This window comes from Syngnathoides biaculeatus, chromosome 4 (assembly GCF_019802595.1).
Source record: "Syngnathoides biaculeatus isolate LvHL_M chromosome 4, ASM1980259v1, whole genome shotgun sequence".
NCBI classification, from domain to species: domain Eukaryota; kingdom Metazoa; phylum Chordata; class Actinopteri; order Syngnathiformes; family Syngnathidae; genus Syngnathoides; species Syngnathoides biaculeatus.
Genome location: NC_084643.1, coordinates 4,107,297 through 4,126,071, shown reverse-complemented (window position 1 = coordinate 4,126,071; position 18,775 = coordinate 4,107,297). Strand labels below are relative to the sequence as shown.

Sequence of the window (18,775 nt, the reverse complement as noted above, 5' to 3'; positions counted from 1 at the left end):
TTTTTTTTTTTTTTTTTTTAATAAAAAGCAGACTCATTTGCTGCTGGCACAAGTGACTTTTTGACCGGATTAGCATACGACATACCACCACCATCTTTGAAGTACCTTTTGGGCACCTCTCCTGTTGGTACCTAAATAGTGAATAATGTGACATAGGCTGCGCGACCAAGGCTAAAATCATAATTGTGACTATTTTTATCAATATCATAATCATGATTGTTAAATCTTTGTATTTATTGCACTAGTTTTTTGACAGACAATAAGTCACAGTTTAAATGATGGATAGTGAAAAAGTAAATCTTTTCCTTTCGGCTTGGGGCTCGCCACAGCGAGTCATCTTTTTCCACCTAAGCCTATCTCCTCCATCTTTCTTTCTAACACCCACTGCCCTCATGTCTTCCCTCACAACATCAATCAACCTTATCTTTGGTCTTCCTCTCGCTCGTTTGCCTGGCAGCTCCATCCTCAACACCCTTCTATCAATATGGTCACTCTCTCGCCTCTGGACATGTCCAAACCATCGAAGTCTGCTCTCTCGACCCTCGTCCCCAAAACATCCAACTTTGGCTGTCCCTCTAATGAGCTCATTTCTAATCCTATCCAACCTGCTCAGTCCGAGCGAGAACCTCAACATCTTCATTTCTGCCACCTCCAGTTCTGCTTCCTGTTGTCTCTTCAGTGCCACTGTCTCTAATCCGCACATCATGGCCGGCCTCACCACTGTTTTATGAACTTTGCCCTTCATCCTAGCGGAGACTCTTCTGTCACATAGAACACCAGACACCTTTCGCCAATTGTTCCACCCCGTTTCTTCACTTCCTTACCACACTCAACCATTTGTCTGTATTGTTGACCCCAAGTATTTGAAGTCGTCCACCTTCGCTATCTCTTCTCCCTGGAGCTTCACTCTTCCCCCACTGCCCTTCACATTCAAGCACATATATTCTGTTTTACTTTGGCTAATCTGTATTCCTTTCCTTTCCAGTGCGTGCCTCCATCTTTATAATTCTTCCTCCACGTGCTCCCTGCTTTCACTGCAGATCACAATGTCATCTGCGAACATCATGGTTCGTGGGGATTCCAGTCTAACCTCATCTGTCAGGCTATCCATTACCACAGCAAACAGGAAGGGGCTCAGAGCTGATCCCTGATGCAGTCCCACTTCCACCTTCCACCTCACCACTGTTCTGCTGCCCTTATACATGTCCTGTACATATTTCTCCGCTACACCAAACTTACCCATTCAGTAACACGGTTCCAGATTCTTCTGTCCTGACTCGAGCCTCCACTACTCTTTCCCATAAGTTCATCAACTTTATTCCTCTAGATTGCACTGGCTTTTGCCCCCAGAGGGCTACATTCTAGTAAAAAAAAAAATAAGTACATGTAACCGACGAAAAAAATAAATAAAACCTACTCTAGCAAGGGCTTACTCAATAAATATGCTATTACAAAGAGCAAACATGAATTGAAACCTAATGGAAATACAGTTAATGCATAAAATGCATTAACATTCAGCTGTAAGCTCCGACTCTTCATTTGAAAATCCTCGTTGAGAATGTAGTGCAGTCAAGGACGGCAGCACATCTCCATTGTTCCGCTTGATTGGTCACCAACTTCCAAAGAACTTGACACTTGATTTATCTCCATTCTGTCTTTTTTTTTTTTGTTAACTGCAGTCAGGCCAGCCAAAAAGTTGAAGTCGAGGCAGCCGCTGCGACGATTAGTGTTTTCCAGTGGCCCGCCACCTTTCCACCAACATGCTCAGAGGGCAAACTTTAAAACAAAAGTTTTATATCGTACTACATTGGACATCAATGCCATTTTAAGATTTTACTTTGAATTTGGCCATGCAGGACGGTGCAGGCGGCGAATGAAGCTTCAACCATACATTGGCTGCTGCTAACGAAGCGCATTTTATATGCAGCAGTACAACGCACTTTAAATGTGGAAAAAAAAATAAAAAATTTAAATCACTGCGTATGGAGCTCATATTATCGTTGCACCCAAAATCGCAAACACGATTAAAAGTTGATTAATTATGCAGTCCTAAATTTATGGTAACATTGCTGTGTTACAGTATCAGGAGTTGGCATCATAGCAAGCAAAGAGTGACTGCGTTTAAACCCATAACAGCGTGTCAATTCATTATTCCTGAGCTCCATTAATTTTAATGCTGGGTACAGATGTTGCTGTACCGAGGCAGACAGTCTGACAGCAATTAAAGCCTCGTCAGCATCTTCAAGTCTGACACCTATGCTCAAGAATTTACATGACATCTACAGTACAAAGTACAAGCACAGATTAGATAATAGAGGACCTGCCTACACACTTTGGGTGCATTCACCTATCGATTTTCCACACAGAACTGAAATTTGTATTCTGTCGGTTGCTTTTGTATTTGTTGCTGTTGGGCAACACTTCACAACCAGCCACCCCCGTATAAATGGACCACATAATCAGTTTCCAATGTCCCCAGCAAAAGCACAGAAGAGAAGGTTCCACCTGAGGTGTTTCCAAGGAAAACAGGTGGATGAATAAGTGGTTGTCAGTGGAAAGTCTGGCCAAAAGTAAGACAGCGGTCCTTAAAGTTTAAAAAGAAATGTGATTTCCAGACCAACTGTCTTTCTACATGAGTTAAAATGTGTTTGTTGCATTTTACAGTATGTGGAAAAACATGATACCACGTTGACGCGATGACAAATGCGCACCATTTAGACAGCTTCACTTCATATGACAACAAAGAACGTTCCGTAAAAATAACGCTAACGGAAATTCCAAAGTCAAAGTTGTCTTTTTGCTTTCCAAAGTGTAACGGAGTCTTAACTTTTCAAAAGATCGTCCCTGAGAGAGCAAAGTGAGCTGGACGAATACAAAATGTAAGGCTCGCTCGCCTTTGTGGCATGATTTCAAAACTTACTTCATCCCATCCTCCTTGTCTTCAGCTTCTGGTTTCTCCTCCTCCCTCTCGCCTTCCTTGTCTTTCTCCTCCTTTTCCTTGTCTTCCTGGCTGCTGCGATTGACTTGTTGCTGCTGTTGCTGCTGCTGCTGCTGCTGCTGCTGTTGCTGCTGGCCGTGCTACAATTGGGACAGCAACAAATATATTTCAAGCATGAATCCAGATGATCTCCTTGTGGAGAATCAACATCAAAGTCATCATCTTAAGCTTCTAAAATGAGTTTGTAATTAATGAAATTACAGATGACTTGCTTTTCGGTTTAGGAATTCTCCAATTTCATGAACCGCTTTGTACGCTCTGCCCTTTTTCTGACACCTTTTTTGTGTTGACCAGCTCAAACCGATACGCCACAACACGTTTGTTTTTTAACAGACATCAACAGCTGGCAAGCAGACTGATTTGATAACACTGACGCACCTTGTTTATATAACACACACAAAACTATCTGGTTACATTGAATTTCACGCGTCGGCAAAGAATGCCTGCAAAGCCAAAACAAAACAGGATCCGAAAGTTCAGAAACCACAGTGACTTTTCTGGTGCATAACTTTTTTTTTTTTTTTTTTTAAAGCAAAGAAGTGCCACTTCCTCAGCGCTGTCTTGCATGTCTGGCCTTTGAGGGTGACAGTTCAGACGTGTCGACGCATGCGAGCTGACCACACACAGACTGCTACTTGTGGCGTATTTGGCATCGCTGCCTTCGGCAAAAGCAGCACCTTCATTTGATGATATTGTCATGGAATCTTTCGTGTGAGAAACAGGCTGACAAAAGCGCAAAAGCCACTCATAAAATGGAATGACTTCAAAAGAGGATTGAGAGAGGAGATGAGCAATAGGCCCTTCCGACCTGTCAATCACTCATACAATTATAGCCAATCAGAAAGCTGCATTGTCTTAACCCCTGGCTTGACCCGCCCCTCTTGTCGTCATGTCCCTCAAGCAATGCTGGTTATCGGTCGCGTGCGCTTGGAAAAGTTAACGTTACGAAGAAAATGGTCCTCAGATGCGCTTGGGGAACGTGCAATTCTGATGAAAGATATCCTGATAGGTTACAAGGGGCCCGGTTGATTCATTTTCCAAAGCCTAAAACACAGTTGACGAAGTGTCTATGATGGATTAAGGCTTGCAGAAGACCGCACGTACATGTGAACAATATCAACAAACAGAAGGCTGTATGTTCAAAGGTAAGTGAGGGAGAAGTAGCTTCTCGGAGTTTGATTGAATTTTTATCAGTGTTTTACACATTGCAGGAGAACAATGTTCACTTTGTTAGCGTATCACTGACCTGCTGAACAAAGTGTGTAATGTTTTATGCCGAAGAGTCACTGTTAGTGATACGTAAATGCACGATGTCGTGCAAGAGAAATGTCTATTTGCCCATTTGCATCACATCGGACTTTTAAGACAGAGCACTGGGTTTGATTACGAGCCAAGTCAAATGAATATACCCACTCACTTATAAAGGCTATAATGATATTATCCGTGATCTTTCCAAGTAAAAAGTACTCACCCTGCTTTACATGCGTAGTACGATTCAACTATTTTATCCTGTTGGATTTCAATATGAAATTTGTGAGGCGTCAAACATTTTTGCATTGATCGCCAACATTTCGCTGTAACTGTGACATTGTCTCCTCCGTCCAAAATCTTAATTCCGTGTACATATTCTTACGTGAAATATTTGAGACCTCTCTGTGGAACTCTCTTGGACAAGTCTGACGCATTTGGAAAAAAACATACTGCAATATTATCTGGAATACGCGATAATCGACTTCAAACATGTTCTCTTCAGTCACCATTTTGGAAGCTTGTGGGACGTGGCTAAGGGGGCGGAGCTTAAGGTCGCCATCGGAAAAGTCCATTTTGAAGAGGGGGTCAGAAATGTTTGCGCTGTCTACAAGCATCCACGACGATCAGACTTCATGAAGGATAAAGTTGGTATGTTAGAAATGATTAATAATCATCAACTGAAATATACTACATCACCCTGTATAAATTATACATGCTCATTTCATCTCCTTGTGCACAATGCTTCTATTCAACTATTAACTTGCATGAACACAATTTGCAGTGATTTTTTTCGTTTTGTTTTGCTTTTAAGGATAACGTGTATAAAGAACACAACTCCAGTGAGTCATCACAACCTTCAAATGGACTGCATTAATGCATTTGATTCTGTGTAAGCGGCTCCCTGAGCAGTCGTGTTCTGACATTAGTGACAATAATGGCAGATCTTGACAATTTTGACAAATTGCTCTAATTTTACCGGGGACGCTACCCGCTGAGCTGAAGCGTAACAGCAGCTGTGGCATTGCCAACACTTTGTAACACCCTCAGTGCCAGTACATTGTAACCTGTTTCCTTCAAAGTGACATCTTCAATTTAATGTATGAAAAGACTGCAATTCTTGAGTCTTAGGATAAGGTAGCCTTGCAATATGCAATTCACATAGAAAATGTAGAGGAAAGGTTAGTCTGCATAGCTTGCTCCTGTCTGACTTGTTGAAGTCAAGAAGTTCTGGCACTTTGCCCAGAGCATGACTGCGACAGCCTTAAAAAACGTAATCAGTTCAAAGTAAAATTGTCGTTGAGATAGCGCGTCTTATTTGAAAGTTCAGAGGGCACGACTGGGAGCGTTCAACCATACCTGGCTTCTTCCTCGCCGCCTGTAGTTTCTTCGCACGATGTTCTTATAGTTCTCGTTCTTTTTGGTCAAATAATAAAAGAGCACACATTCCGCCACCGTCTGAAAAACGAAAGAAATGTGACTTGACTGGAAATGTTCTATCCCGACAAGACTGGATGACGCATTTGAATAAAAACCCCATACCTTTCTTTCCAGGAAAGATGCGATGAGGCCAAAGTTTTTCGGGTGTTGGATGAATCTGTGGAATCATGAGGAAAAATGAACAACTGGAAGATATTTGAAGTATCTCTTGCATGAAACACTGATTTTAACGCTAAAACCTCAAAGAGCATCATATGGCACAATCAGGCTACACCTAATTAGGCTAATTACGTTTAAGATTTTTATTGGATCCTAAAAGTAAGTCACATTTACTTGGTTTTAAATGTTTAGAAGCGGTTTTAGTTATGTAAAGCACATTTATTTTGTGTATGAAATGCGCTCTGTAAATACAATTGTTTACTGTACGAGCTTGTGAAGTTGAGGTTACGTGTCGTCACATTTTCTCATTTGTATCCAACAAAAATAGACAAAATCTCTTTTTGTGTTTCGGATGAAAAGAACAATCTCAACATTTTGATTTATTTATTTTGAAATGGCACAGTGACAGCGCTGCATTGAAATGATCTATTATCTTATCGATTATATCTGTTTAGGTGGCACGGTGAAACAGCTGGTAAAGTGTCGGCCTCACAGTTCTGAGGACCCGAGTTCGATCTCGGCCCCGCCTGTGTGGCGTTTGCGTGTTCTCCCTCTGCCTGTGTGGGTTTTTTCCAAGCACTCCGGTTTCCTCCCACATCCCAAACACATGCAACCTTCGTTGGACACTCTAAATTGCCCCTGCCCATTGACAGCTGGGATAGGCTCCAGCACTCCCCGCGACCCTCGTGAGGATAAGCGGCAAAGAAATGGATGGATTATATCTGTTTAACTCTGTGGATGCGCTAGAATCTCACTCAATATTTAGCAGGTGCTGGAAACTTATACAAAAGTTTATAAAAATGCATAAAGGTTTTATTTAACTTTCTTTTATCAATATTTATCAATGGAATTGCAATGAAACAGTAACGCGTGTGGGCCACAGGCCGACAGGGCTCGGGTGTTACGCCGACCATACCCGGAAGCTACTGGTTTGACATCGAGTGCCCTCAGAACACGGTTGCGTATCCTTGAGCGAGACACTAATCACCCTGTTTGCCCGTGACGTGAGGGTTGGCACTAAGCATGGTAAGCGCCACCATCAGTCCCCGAATGCGTGAATCACAGGCAATGCGTCGCTGTCGTGCATTTCACATAAATCCATTGATCACTCTGACTTTCCTGAAGAGTTGACCTTACTTCTCTCTGAAGGTGTCCTTCTCTTGCTCGCTCCACATATTCATGACCTGCCGGTCCTTGTACACCTTCATGGGGTCGTCCATCAATCCGTTCATGTTGATGAACTTGATGCGTTGCTGCTCGGCGTCAAACAGCATCGGAGGGATGACCGCCAGCTGCCGCATTTGTTTCTCTGTGTTCTGTTGTTCACACACAGAAGACGCACAAAATAAAACACAAACCAACATCCAGGAAGGAAACTGACTGATTTCAAGAGGGAATGGCGCCGAGACTGTGCTCACAGTTGTTGTCAACCGGAAGTAACATTACAGCTGTTTTAAAGCACTATAAAGGCCTGATAGCAGGAGCGGAAGTTAAGCTTCCTCAACAATTTCAGCAGTGAGAGACAAATTCCACTATTGTGAACTTGGCACACATTTGCTTCTGATGCTCTGTTGTTGGTGGTAGAAAATGCAGAAAACTTTTCTATGTGGGAGGGAAGGCGATGAAAGGTCATAGGCAAATGCCTGAACAGCTTACTGCCAGCTACAGAAGAGAACAGAACACCTTAATTGGCATTATACTGTGCACTTACGATGAAATTGAGGTGCAAGTCTAGGTTTGTTTCAACAAGGAAAAATCCAAAATAAATGACAACCCCCCTACACCCCGACAAAATAAAAATAAAAAATAAAAAAAGCAATGGAAATGGTAGGAAAGCACACTCACACAAATTTCATGTGCAATGACAAAAGATTCCGGTACATTAGATGTGTGAACTACAAAATTTGCAATGCAGATGGCAGGAAATCAGCTGTGTTACATGTGCAGTTGCAGCGGATGAAAGGATTTTTAAATACAGTTTTTAAATAAGTTGGTGCAAGCGGCATGGTAGTTACTGGTTAGGTGGTTCTGGCTCACATTTGTGAGGACCAGGGTTCTAATTCCAGCCCCGCCTGTGTGGAGTTTGCATGTTCTCCCCGTGTCTGCGTGGGTTTTCTCCGGGCACACCCGTTTCCTCCCGCATCCCCAAAATAAGCATTCATTGGAGACTCTAAATTGTGATTGTGAGTGTGACTGACTGACTGTCTCTATGTGCCCTGCGATTGGCTGGCAACCAGTTGAGGGTGTACCCCACCTCCTGCCCCATGTCAGCTGGGACTGGCTCCCAGAAGTGGCTCAGATAATGGATGAATGGAAGTAGGCGCAATGAGAATGAATAGATATTGGTCAAACTGAGTTTGGTGTGATGATGGCTTGTGGGGGGGAGTTTGCTATTTCTATTGCCGGTGATTATTCTCCAGGTCATGTTATTCCCAGGGCATAGTCTATCGCAACTGGACCGGTATGTTTGACGTTTCACCTCCCACCTGAGCAGATGACAAGATTCAGTTAGGACGAGATAGCTCAAGTCTGTTGGTTCTGGTCTTGATGGACTGGTAGCGCCTGACTGATCCAGACAGAAGGACAACACGTCGGCAGAGCGGCTTCTTTTTCACGTATTTGACAAAGCAGGGAATTTCAAAGTTGGGGTTGCATTCAAGGAAATGTTCTCGAACAATGAACTGACTAATAATATACAGTCCCATACCGTAGCACTGCACAGTATATACATTTTATTCCATGTAAAGATTTTGGATGAATTTTTGTGTTTTATTACAGTTGTAGTGTTTTAGGATAAAAAGCACTGATTTTACCACCCCAAAAATTACAGCGTACACTCATATCCCCATAAATTATGAGTGACATGAAATCTGAAATAGGTGAAGCTTGATAAACACAGCAGTGTGAATAGTGTAAATCAAAATACACCATCTTTGACAGAAAAGCTCACCTCATGCTCTGATATTCCGTCAATGATCTCTGAGACCTCGTGTTCGCTGCGAGCTGCAGAAGAGCTCAATCCACCTCCTCGCTGCCCAACGCGGCTACAAAAACAAATCAGATTCCACAATTTGATTTTGTGGGGTAATTAGTGGACATCGACAGCAGCAAGTGAAGAAGTCAGTTTAAGAAACTGGGATTGAAAAGGTCGAGCTGGCTCACCTCTGTATTCGTTCCTGCATCTCTCTCTGCTTCCGAATCTCCGGGAACTGTTTTTCGTAGTACTCCCGTACTTTGCTCTCCTTGGCTCGGCGCCGCGGGTTGTTTTCAATGCGCTCCACCTTCTTCTCCCAGGCTTCCATCAGTTGGTCGTAACGCTGGCAGAATTTCTGTTCCTACATTGGCAGACAAAAAGCCAGGATCTTGATTATACTGATTAGAATCCCTGAAGAGCAAATATCATTTAAGCTCTTCTGTACTCATTTATTTACCGTAATTTCCGGCCTACAAGCCGTGACTTTTTTCACACGCTTTAAACACTGTGGTTTATGCGGTGATACGGCTAATTTGTGCATTTTTTCTAACAGCCGTAAGGGGGCACTCGACTGGAAAAGGTAAGAATGAGACCGGTGGAATGTATGTGCCGAGGAAGTGAGTTTTGCCGGCCCTGCTAGCACTGCGCCAGCGTTAGCGCTGTGCTAGCGTTTTGGTGCTGTGTTACTGGCGTGTCTCAGTGATATTTACCGGTTTTATTTTAACCGCCCCCGTTAGCATTTGCGCTAGTGCGGCGGTAGCGTTAGCGGCACATTAGCGTTAAACTCTTTCTGTGTAACTTCTTCTGTCATCTTCTGTTTCAATGCGGGTTTTAATGTGGGCACTTGCAGCTTTTACACAGCTGCGGCGTATGTATGTACTAAATAGTATTTCCTTTACAAATGTACTCTGTGAGGCTTGTAACCAGGTGCGCTCCATAGGCCGGGAATTACAGTATTTTGCGTTGCACAGCACACACATAGCTCCAGATCCCACACAAGTAGCCATGAAAAGAGAGAAACGAGCATGAAATAAAACGTAACCCTCCGCAAGTAAGTCCTCGAAGATCAGCTGCTGCCATGCTAATGGCGAATATACTAATGTCCAAATTGTCGAACTCTTTCTCAGAATCAATCAACTTTATTCGCCAAGTATGTCGGAAACATACAAAGAATTTGTCTCTGGTAGTTGAAGGCGCTCTAGTGCGACATACTGTACAAGACGACAGACAAACTGTCCTAAAAATACAACCAATATATGCGTTTATACCAAAGGAATACTTTTTCAACTTTATATAATGATATTGAATTACAGCCGCCATTATTATAGTACAGAGCCGAACGTCTCATTTCACCTTCAATCTCATCTCTTTTCGGTAAATGTTGCACATGAACGTTCTTCTTTTTGGCATTATATTTATTTCTATAGAAAACTGTCGGGCTTTCGACCTCACGATCTCTATAGATGGAAAACTATGTATGCAAGTACATTATTTTGCCAAATGTCGTACAAGTTAAAAGAGAAACTTGAGCTCCAATTTTTTTTTTTTCCGAATGTCATTTGAATTTCGGACTTCATCTGGCGACATCCCAGCTTTACTGATACGTAAAGTCTGAATAAGAGATATTTCGACTGGAGAAAAAAAACAATTGAATGATGTCTTCTCTTTTAAAAATACAGTATTAGTATATTGAAACAGATCACAACCAGAACCGGCCTTTTTGATGGACTCCCTCAAATGCTCACTCACTTCAACCACGTTTCAAAGTAGTAATCCGTCACTGGCTGAAAATATTGAGTTCTTTTCACTTACCCATTGCTTACGAGCATGATTTCTTCTTTTGAAGTATAAGATGAGTTTTTTCCTCATCGCCTGGTTTCTATGAAGGTTGAAAAGAATAAATTGGCATTGGCAACAGCGGGTATAGAGTATTAGAAGAAAAAAAAAAAAAAAAAGAGTTGTAGGTTTTAACATTTTGTGACTTGGTTGTGCACTAAATTTAAAGGTTACTCCTAAAAAAAACATAAACAAACAACATCCTTTGTCAACATTTTCAGATGCGCACGAGAGCAAAGGGATCAAACACATAAAACTCGTCTTCCAGTTCTTCAAATAAAGGTCATGGCCGGTAATCTCCTTAGGCAGCCGGCTCAGTTTGTCTCTTTCTTTGCCGCAAGACAGACTTTTATTTCTGACACTTAATCTGTCAGTTTTAAGGTCACATTCTCTGCTGATTAATGTGCGGTAATCTTACGCCACATTACTCAGTATAACTGAGCAGCGGCGGCGTTACAGGCAAGGAAAGGAGATTAAAAAGTGGCCAACTAGTGGTGTGAATTTCATACTGCAACTGCAAGATGGCGCGATAAGATTTCACTCCTGAAAAAAGAAACAGCGAGGATAATCTCTTCATTTTCTGACACGTTATCAGCAATACTACTTGTGAAATCCAAAAGTCCTTAACCCGAGCGTACAGAAACACTGACAAAAAGCCCTAAACACATAGAAGCAAACCAGTGCCGCATCAAAATCAAACACTATATATAACTTATTCATCTGTCCTGCAGCTGTCCAGACAGAAACAAAGTGCTGACTTAATCCTGCTCCAAGACTTAAAATGTGACCAAATACGGCAGAGGACAGAGACAGAATAGAGTATTCTGAAGCGGAAAGGTCGGAACCAAACGTGCAACCGTAAAGTCAAAATATATTCCAAATGTATCTTTTCATTCAGCGCTGATAAAGCACGACAAAAGCAGTGCTCGTCTGTGTGTAATTCATGGCAAAGGAATACTGTACTTTATTTTCTCAAAATACTCCATACATTCGCTTCTCATCACACAGATCGCAGGGCTGTGCTGGAGCCCAGTGCCCCAACAGCCTTTGGGCAAGAGGTGGGGAACACCCGGAATTCGTCGCCAGCCAAATGCAGGGCGCACAGAAACAAACAACCACTCGCACTCACGTTCACGCATATGGGCAATTCACAGTCGTCAATTGACCGACCACGCGTGCCTCATTGAGATTTAAAAGCTTTTTTCCAAGGTGGCAGGACAAAAATAAAAAACACAGAAAAACAAAAAACAAGATTGGATGATCAAAGAGTGCAATCACAAGATCCAGTTCACTTTTTTTTCTGTCCTGTGTAATTGTCTGGAATTCCCCCGGAGTTATAAGAGTTAGAAGAGAGAATAACTTATAAGGGGTGTCAATTTCAGTGCGAGTTTCCAAAATGCTTACAATCCATTTGAAACTTTTACAGATCTGCAACATTTCCAGACGAAATTTCAAAACAATATCAGATTTGTGTCACTTGTCATCATCATTTTATCAGGAACAGGTGTGCAGACATATGCACGAGGGGGGAACTCACATTTTGATGTTCTCATGGTACTGCTTGGTATCAGAAGGCTGGTTATACAGTGGCTGAAAAATAGAGAAGAGTTTGACAGCCGATGGGAACATCACCATCCATCAATTACCTGCTCGCAGATTATCCGAAATTTTGACCTTTGCCTCACTGGTCTGTCGAATCTCTGCCACTTGCAGAAAAGACGAATTTTGACGCCAAGGAGTTGCGCTCAAATCGAAATGATTTCTTTGGATACCTTTTAGTGCCCAATTTGAATTGGATTTCTTTGGATACATTTTGGTGCCTCCCCTGTATGCTCACTAAAGAGAAAAATCCGTATAATGGCCTACATCTGCCCCTTCCGGGTGAAATGCTCGTCAAGTGATGTTTTGCCCTTTGGGTCCTTACACCGGATCGGTCTCGGGGAGTCCCGGTGACATCTCCGCCAGTGAGGATTGGGGGGGGGGGGGGTTCGTTTCGCTGTTCCTTTTAGCGCGAGAGGGGCCACAGCGCCAACTAATGGAAGTAACCTAGTTAATATGCTAATTCATCACAGAGAGCCAAATTCACCATGTGTGCAAGACATATTTGACAGCTGATAATGCAATATGTATGAAAGTACAGTCTGCTATGAAAACTGTACAACAACGAAAGGAATAAGAAATGATCTTGTGTTTTAATCAATCCATTTTCCTACCAAGCATCTTATCCTCACAAGGGTCGCGGGAGAACTCCTGCCTATCCCAGCTGAATTCGGGTGAAAGGCGGACTAGACCCTGAACTGGTCACCAGTCACTCGCAGGGCACGTAGGCACTGGGCCGGAATCGATCCCACGCTGACTGCACCAAAGTCACTGTTCTCTTTTTAAAATATCTGCACGCTTGGATTTATATTTTCATCACATAATGAAGCATGTGTATGAGCCTTGTAGAGCTTGACAATTGCTCAACGCTTGTGCCCTGATTGGTAGGCATGATGCAATCCGTTTACGTATTCCCGTGCCACTAATTCAAAATGAAAATCAAACACTACAGAGCAAGAAAATAATAACATGGAAACAGGAATATGACAAAAGCATAACTCACCAGTTCTACCCTGGGTCCGAGTCCCTCCAGTACTCTATGAGCCTCTTCTGCCTTTTTCTGGTAAGAGAACAAAAACAGCAAAGTACGAGATTAGCCGGCTGCCTGCACCTCAGTCATCACCATGACAACACAGCCAACACGCTCACTTGAACGCTTCGTCTCCACTAGAGCCGGCTGGGTGACTGGAGAGATGGATGATACATTGACTATTATTAGAGCTTTCAGCCCAAGCTGGGCCCGAGGTCCTTGCCTTAGCCCATCACTCAGGGGGTGGAGGGGTGGGGGAACTCACTTTCCCCCAGCAGAGAGGGAGGTAACGCTGGTGGGAGTCGGAAGAGTCAAGCAAAGGCTTGCCTTTAGGGCAGGGTGTCAAGCTCATTTTTGTCGCCGGCCACATTGTAGTTACGCTTTCCCTTAGAGGACCGTTATGACAGTGAAACCGTGAAAATCTTTCGCCTCATCATATTTACATGTGAAATTTATGAGCTAGTTTTGGAATTAGAACTCAAGGTTAATGTGTTTTTAAAGTATTGCTGATGCTTGGGTACATAATAATGGTTGCAATATCTCAACATTATCATTTATGATATGACAATTTGATATATTTTGGTCCAGATTTGAACAAAAACATGGAAAGTTCAAAGTCATAATTTGCCTTGCGGGCCACATAAAATCATGCGGCGGGCCAGATCTGGCCCCCGGGCCTTGAGTTTGACATCATGCTTTAGGGGATTTGTTGCTCTCATAAAAAAAAGATGAATGATAGAAAGATCACAAAATACCTAAAATCAGAATCATCTTTATTGGCCAGATAGGTACACAGGGAATTTGTACAATACACGTCGAGTACGACAGGAGAACTTTTTTTTTTTTTTTTAAACTCTCGGTGGTGCAAATGATGCAGTCTTCTAGCATTTATTAGAGCGATAGTCCAGTGCATTGACCAATGAACAAAGGGTGTTAAGACCTCAAGGAGTGCATGCAGTTTAAATGAACTTGTCCTGCGATAGTCTGGGACAAGGTGCAAATGTTAGTTGATTGTGGAAATGGTGCAGATGCTACTCTGGTACGAGAGGCTGGTATTGGTCAACAACAGATCCAGAATGTGACAAACTTGAGGCAGAAAATTGGCACCGAGTTGCAATGGAATTCTAAGTTTGCTTTCAGGATTTAATGGCAAGAGAGAAGAAGCTGTTGGAATGCCTGCTAGTTTTGGTTGCATTGTTCCGTAGCACCTAATCGATGGAAGTAGCTGGAAGAGCTTGTGGGCAGGATGTGGAGGGTCCAATAGGATCCTGCCCACTCTGATCCTAGTTCGGGTGGCGTGCAAGTCCTCGAGTGTGGTGCCGACAATCCGTTCAGCACTTTTGTTTATCTGTTGCAGTCGGAGTTTGTCCTTTTTTGTGGCAGCCCCAAACCTGACTATGATGGAGGTACACAGTTCTGATTCGATGCCAGTTGTGTAGATCTGTCTCAGCAGTTCTCGTGGCAGGCTGTGTTTCCTCAGAAGCTGCAAGAGGTACATCGTCTGCTGAGCTTTTTTGAGGATAGAGTTGATATTCTTCTCCCACTTCAGGTCCGGTGATATTGTAATTCCCAGGAACTTGAAGGTCTCGACGGTTGACACAAAACAGTTGGACAGCGTGAGGGGCAGCTGTGGTGAAGGAAGCCTCCTGAAGTCCACAATCATTTCTACAGTCTTTAGCGTGTTCAACTCCGCGTTGTGTTGGTTCCACCAAAGCTTCAGCCTCTCCACTTCCCGTTGATACGCAGACCCGTCACAATCTTTGATGAGCCCGATGACTGTCATCTATGAACTTCAGGAGTTTGGCAGTTGGCAGCGTTGGAGTGCAGTTGTTTGTGTAGAGAGAGAAGAGCAGCGGGGAGAGGACACAACCTTGGGGTGCACCAGTGCTGATGGTGCATGCGGATGAGCCTCACCTGCTGTGTCCTGCCTGCCAGGAACTTGTGGATCCACTGGAAGATGGCAGGCGAGACACTGATCTGGAGAAGCTGGGAGGAGGAGTTCAAGGACGATGGTTTTGAACGCAGAGCTGAAGTCCACGAACAGGATCCTGGCATAGATTCCCAGGCTGTCGAGGTGTTCAAGGATGAAGTGCATAGTCATGTTGACTGCATCAACCGCAGACCTCTTTCCTCAGTAGCCAAACTGCAGTGAGTCCAGCCAGGGACCTGTGACGCTCTTGAACCGGTCCAGCACAAGGTGTTGAAAAGACTTCATGACCTCATGTCAAGGCCAGAAGCTTTTAGTCATTCAAACCCAGGATTGCAGTTTACTTGGGGACCGGGATGATGGTGGAGCGTTTAAAGCAAGTTGATACTTCGTACATTTCCACAGACCTGCTGAAAATCTTTGTGAAGACTGGAGCAAGTCGGTCTGTGCGACTTTTGTAATAACTTCTGGTTTGAAGATGCGTCAATAAAAATCGCTTGTTTAGAATTAGCGACAGGCAAAGGTCAGTCAATAATGGTGGGGGTGAGCAGTGGTTCATTTGCGAGAGAGGCATAACGTGGGAAAGTAGGCCAAAATTTTAATTTGAGAAGGGAAAAAAAGGAAATGTTAAATGTTATACAGGTCACAGTACAGAGTTGCTGTGTCGCGTCATCGCAGCTCAATCCGAAGCAATCAAGAGACCGCTTGCTTTTTAGGGATGTCGTGTAAAATTTGGATTGTTCAAAGTGAGGCGGCGACAAGCCTCACACTCAAGCTATAAGTCAGCAATCGAAAAAGAAAGTGTATTAAAGGGGGAAGCTGTTGAAAACACTGTTCTGTCAAACTTCCAAAACACGAGTGCTTGTTAAATGCTGTTGTATTTTCACTTTCCAAGCGAAAAACTCCACTCAAAATTGTGAAATACAATGACTAATGTTAAAGAACAAGAAAAGAAATGTTGATACTTCAGACAAAAAGTGTTTTGAAGAACATATAAACCACCACAGCACAGTACCAGCTCTGTCTCAATTTCAGACAGAAACAAACTTGACGAGGGTCACGATTTGCTCCTTCCTCCTTGTTAGTTGCAGTTTTTCATCTTTAACATCTCTGCAGCTTACAATAAACAACTTCCTAAAATACCAACTCAATTACATACACAGAGTTCTCAAAATAGCAAATGGCAAAAGGACCTCGTAGTAGTCACTTAGCCAGTGCACTAACCATGCTAGTGTACATGAAATGTTTATATTTTCAAAAGCAATAAATGCTTAAATGGTTGAAAAGGGCCCAAATTTCATAGACACATAACACGCAGTCCAGAGCGTTTTACTTACTGACTTGAAGTGTTTATTTTTTTTCCTTTAACAACAATATTGTACTTCAATCGAGTGATAATGGATGATTTAAACAAAGTAAATAGATGTGTATGCACATCTGTGTGTGAATGGATTGTGAATGCACATTCAAAGAGTCAATAATACATCATTCTCTCTCAATTTTGGTGTAAAATAATGTCGGTGTTTATTCCACTGACCCTGTTCTCATCGTAGATGATCTGCACCAAGCTGCGGTGCTTGGCCTCGCTGGGCGGAGGGGAAATGGGCTGCTCTGGCTCGTGAGGTTTGGCAGCCTCTTCCTCCAGCTGTTGCTGTAACAAATACAAAAAAAAAAAAAAAAAGGACTGCCCTCAGCACGGAAAACAAGAAATAAAACCTGGGGTCTTTCGAGGCGAGAAAAACTGAGCTGCAAGTGTCTGTTACGCCAACCTACATCTAAAGCTCTCCAGCAAAAACAACATCAAGTGACCTAATAGCAATAATAGCAAAAAACGCTACAGGGTCTTCTTGTTAATCAAATAGTTACCACAAGACCCTGTTAAAAAAATAAATGTGAAGGCTGCTGTTTGACTAAAACATCAGGCCTGGAAATGCATCGACTCTACACAAAAATGCAGGAAGCAAATATTTTTTTTGGGGGGGGGACAAAACAGAGGTCGCTTTTTCTGATGGATTCTAACCACATGATGCCAAACTAGTCAAGTCCTTTCTAAATTCATTAAGGCAACCTCCATTCCTGCTTGAATAGCAGAAGACAATAAACTGAAATGTTCGGAACATTTGAATGATTAATATTACAAATCAGCAAATCCAATGGAGAGTGTAGTATAGAGCTTGTGCACGTGACATCACAGTTTGACCGGCAATATGGGGCCATGCAAACAAAGCTGCTTGGCAGTCCGGGAGTCATTAAACCGGAACAGATTTTCAAATTGCCAGAGACCTACTGTGCTGTTGGTTGTCACAATAGACGAGATGGTTCTTCAAATATATCATTCTATGGAATACCAGCTGAAAAGATCGATGGATTTCGGCAATTAAACGGAATGGATGGCGCGCAGCCAAAACACACACGCCTGTGTAGCGATCGGTTCAATTCAGGTAGGAATTATTGTTCTCAATCTCAAATTATCAATAAGTATTTATAACGCTAAGTTGTCTCATTTGAGAACAATGCATATTTAAAAAAAAATAAACCGTCTGTCGCAGAGAGGTTTTTGGAGGTTAACGTGTGGCAGCATACGCTTCCGTGCACGGAGGAGACGATTCCCTGTCCTAAATTTAGTCAATGAATGGGGGTTTGTGTAAAACCAGGGGTCATTTGTTTAAAGTGGGTCAATCACTATGTGGAATTTATTCCTGATTGACAACAGATCCAGCAACAAAGTATTTGTATCCGTCCAGACTTTTATACGCTTTCAAACCTTTCTGTGTAAATCTGGACGATTTACTCACCAGATACGTGTCGATCTAGTCGTCCAAGACAAGCGGAACCGGGTTAACAGTCCACTTTCTTATCGGCGAAAACATCGACTTCGGCGCTAAATATGGGTCCTCTATGCCAAGTGTCTCTCGTTTTTCCACTTACCTTCGTTTATTATCACCTTCTAAGTGTTTAACGGTATCGGACAAGACTCTGGGTTTCGTGCTATAAAGACATTTTCGTTTCATCTCAACAGAATTAACTTGCAACAACGCTTTGTTTGACTGGCAATATGGCGACGGAAACAAAAATCGTGCGACTTTTTGACGTCAGTGCACGAGCTCTATTGCCAAATCTGACTGTGGTAAAATTTGCAACATAAGCATCAAAGTGGCATATGTTGTGTATTCTGCGGTGCTGTAAGTCATCCGCGAGTTCATCAACCTGCACTTTGCATCTCTTTGCAACTCATATCAGAAGTCTCTGACACGGCCAGCCCAACTCCTTGTCGCACACACCTACTGTAAATGTGTAGTGGAGCATAAAAAAAATAATAATTATAAAAACAAAATAAACAACATACACTTAGAGCCAGCTTTTCGGGATCATAATTCCTCAAATGCGTAAAACGTGAACAGGCTTGCGTTTCCGTCACAAAGTACGTAGAAAAACACAAGCGCAGCATCATACCAAAGATTATAATTGTGAACTCGCACAAATGGCGTAAATTCTTCTCGCCACCAAAATGCACCGCATATTTTTATTAGGGCACTTTTTCTTCCCAGTCCACTATCAAATTCC

At 42.7% G+C, this 18,775-nt stretch overlaps 1 protein-coding gene across 9 annotated transcripts in view; it reads right to left on the bottom strand.

Moving 5' to 3' along the window:
- The window catches only part of ncor2 (nuclear receptor corepressor 2), a 115,265-nt gene that overhangs the window by 36,628 nt on the left and 59,862 nt on the right, over positions 1 to 18,775 (bottom strand). For all 9 annotated transcript variants that reach the window (XM_061816136.1, XM_061816143.1, XM_061816144.1 and 6 more), the window contains 10 exons: positions 16,749 to 16,862; positions 13,258 to 13,314; positions 12,193 to 12,245; positions 10,632 to 10,698; positions 9,008 to 9,180; positions 8,796 to 8,889; positions 6,983 to 7,161; positions 5,789 to 5,843; positions 5,606 to 5,704; positions 2,921 to 3,078 (listed from right to left, as the gene is read on the bottom strand). In XM_061816136.1, the coding sequence (XP_061672120.1) occupies positions 2,921 to 3,078; positions 5,606 to 5,704; positions 5,789 to 5,843; positions 6,983 to 7,161; positions 8,796 to 8,889; positions 9,008 to 9,180; positions 10,632 to 10,698; positions 12,193 to 12,245; positions 13,258 to 13,314; positions 16,749 to 16,862 (1,049 nt within the window). The remainder of the gene's footprint in view (positions 1 to 2,920; positions 3,079 to 5,605; positions 5,705 to 5,788; positions 5,844 to 6,982; positions 7,162 to 8,795; positions 8,890 to 9,007; positions 9,181 to 10,631; positions 10,699 to 12,192; positions 12,246 to 13,257; positions 13,315 to 16,748; positions 16,863 to 18,775) is intronic.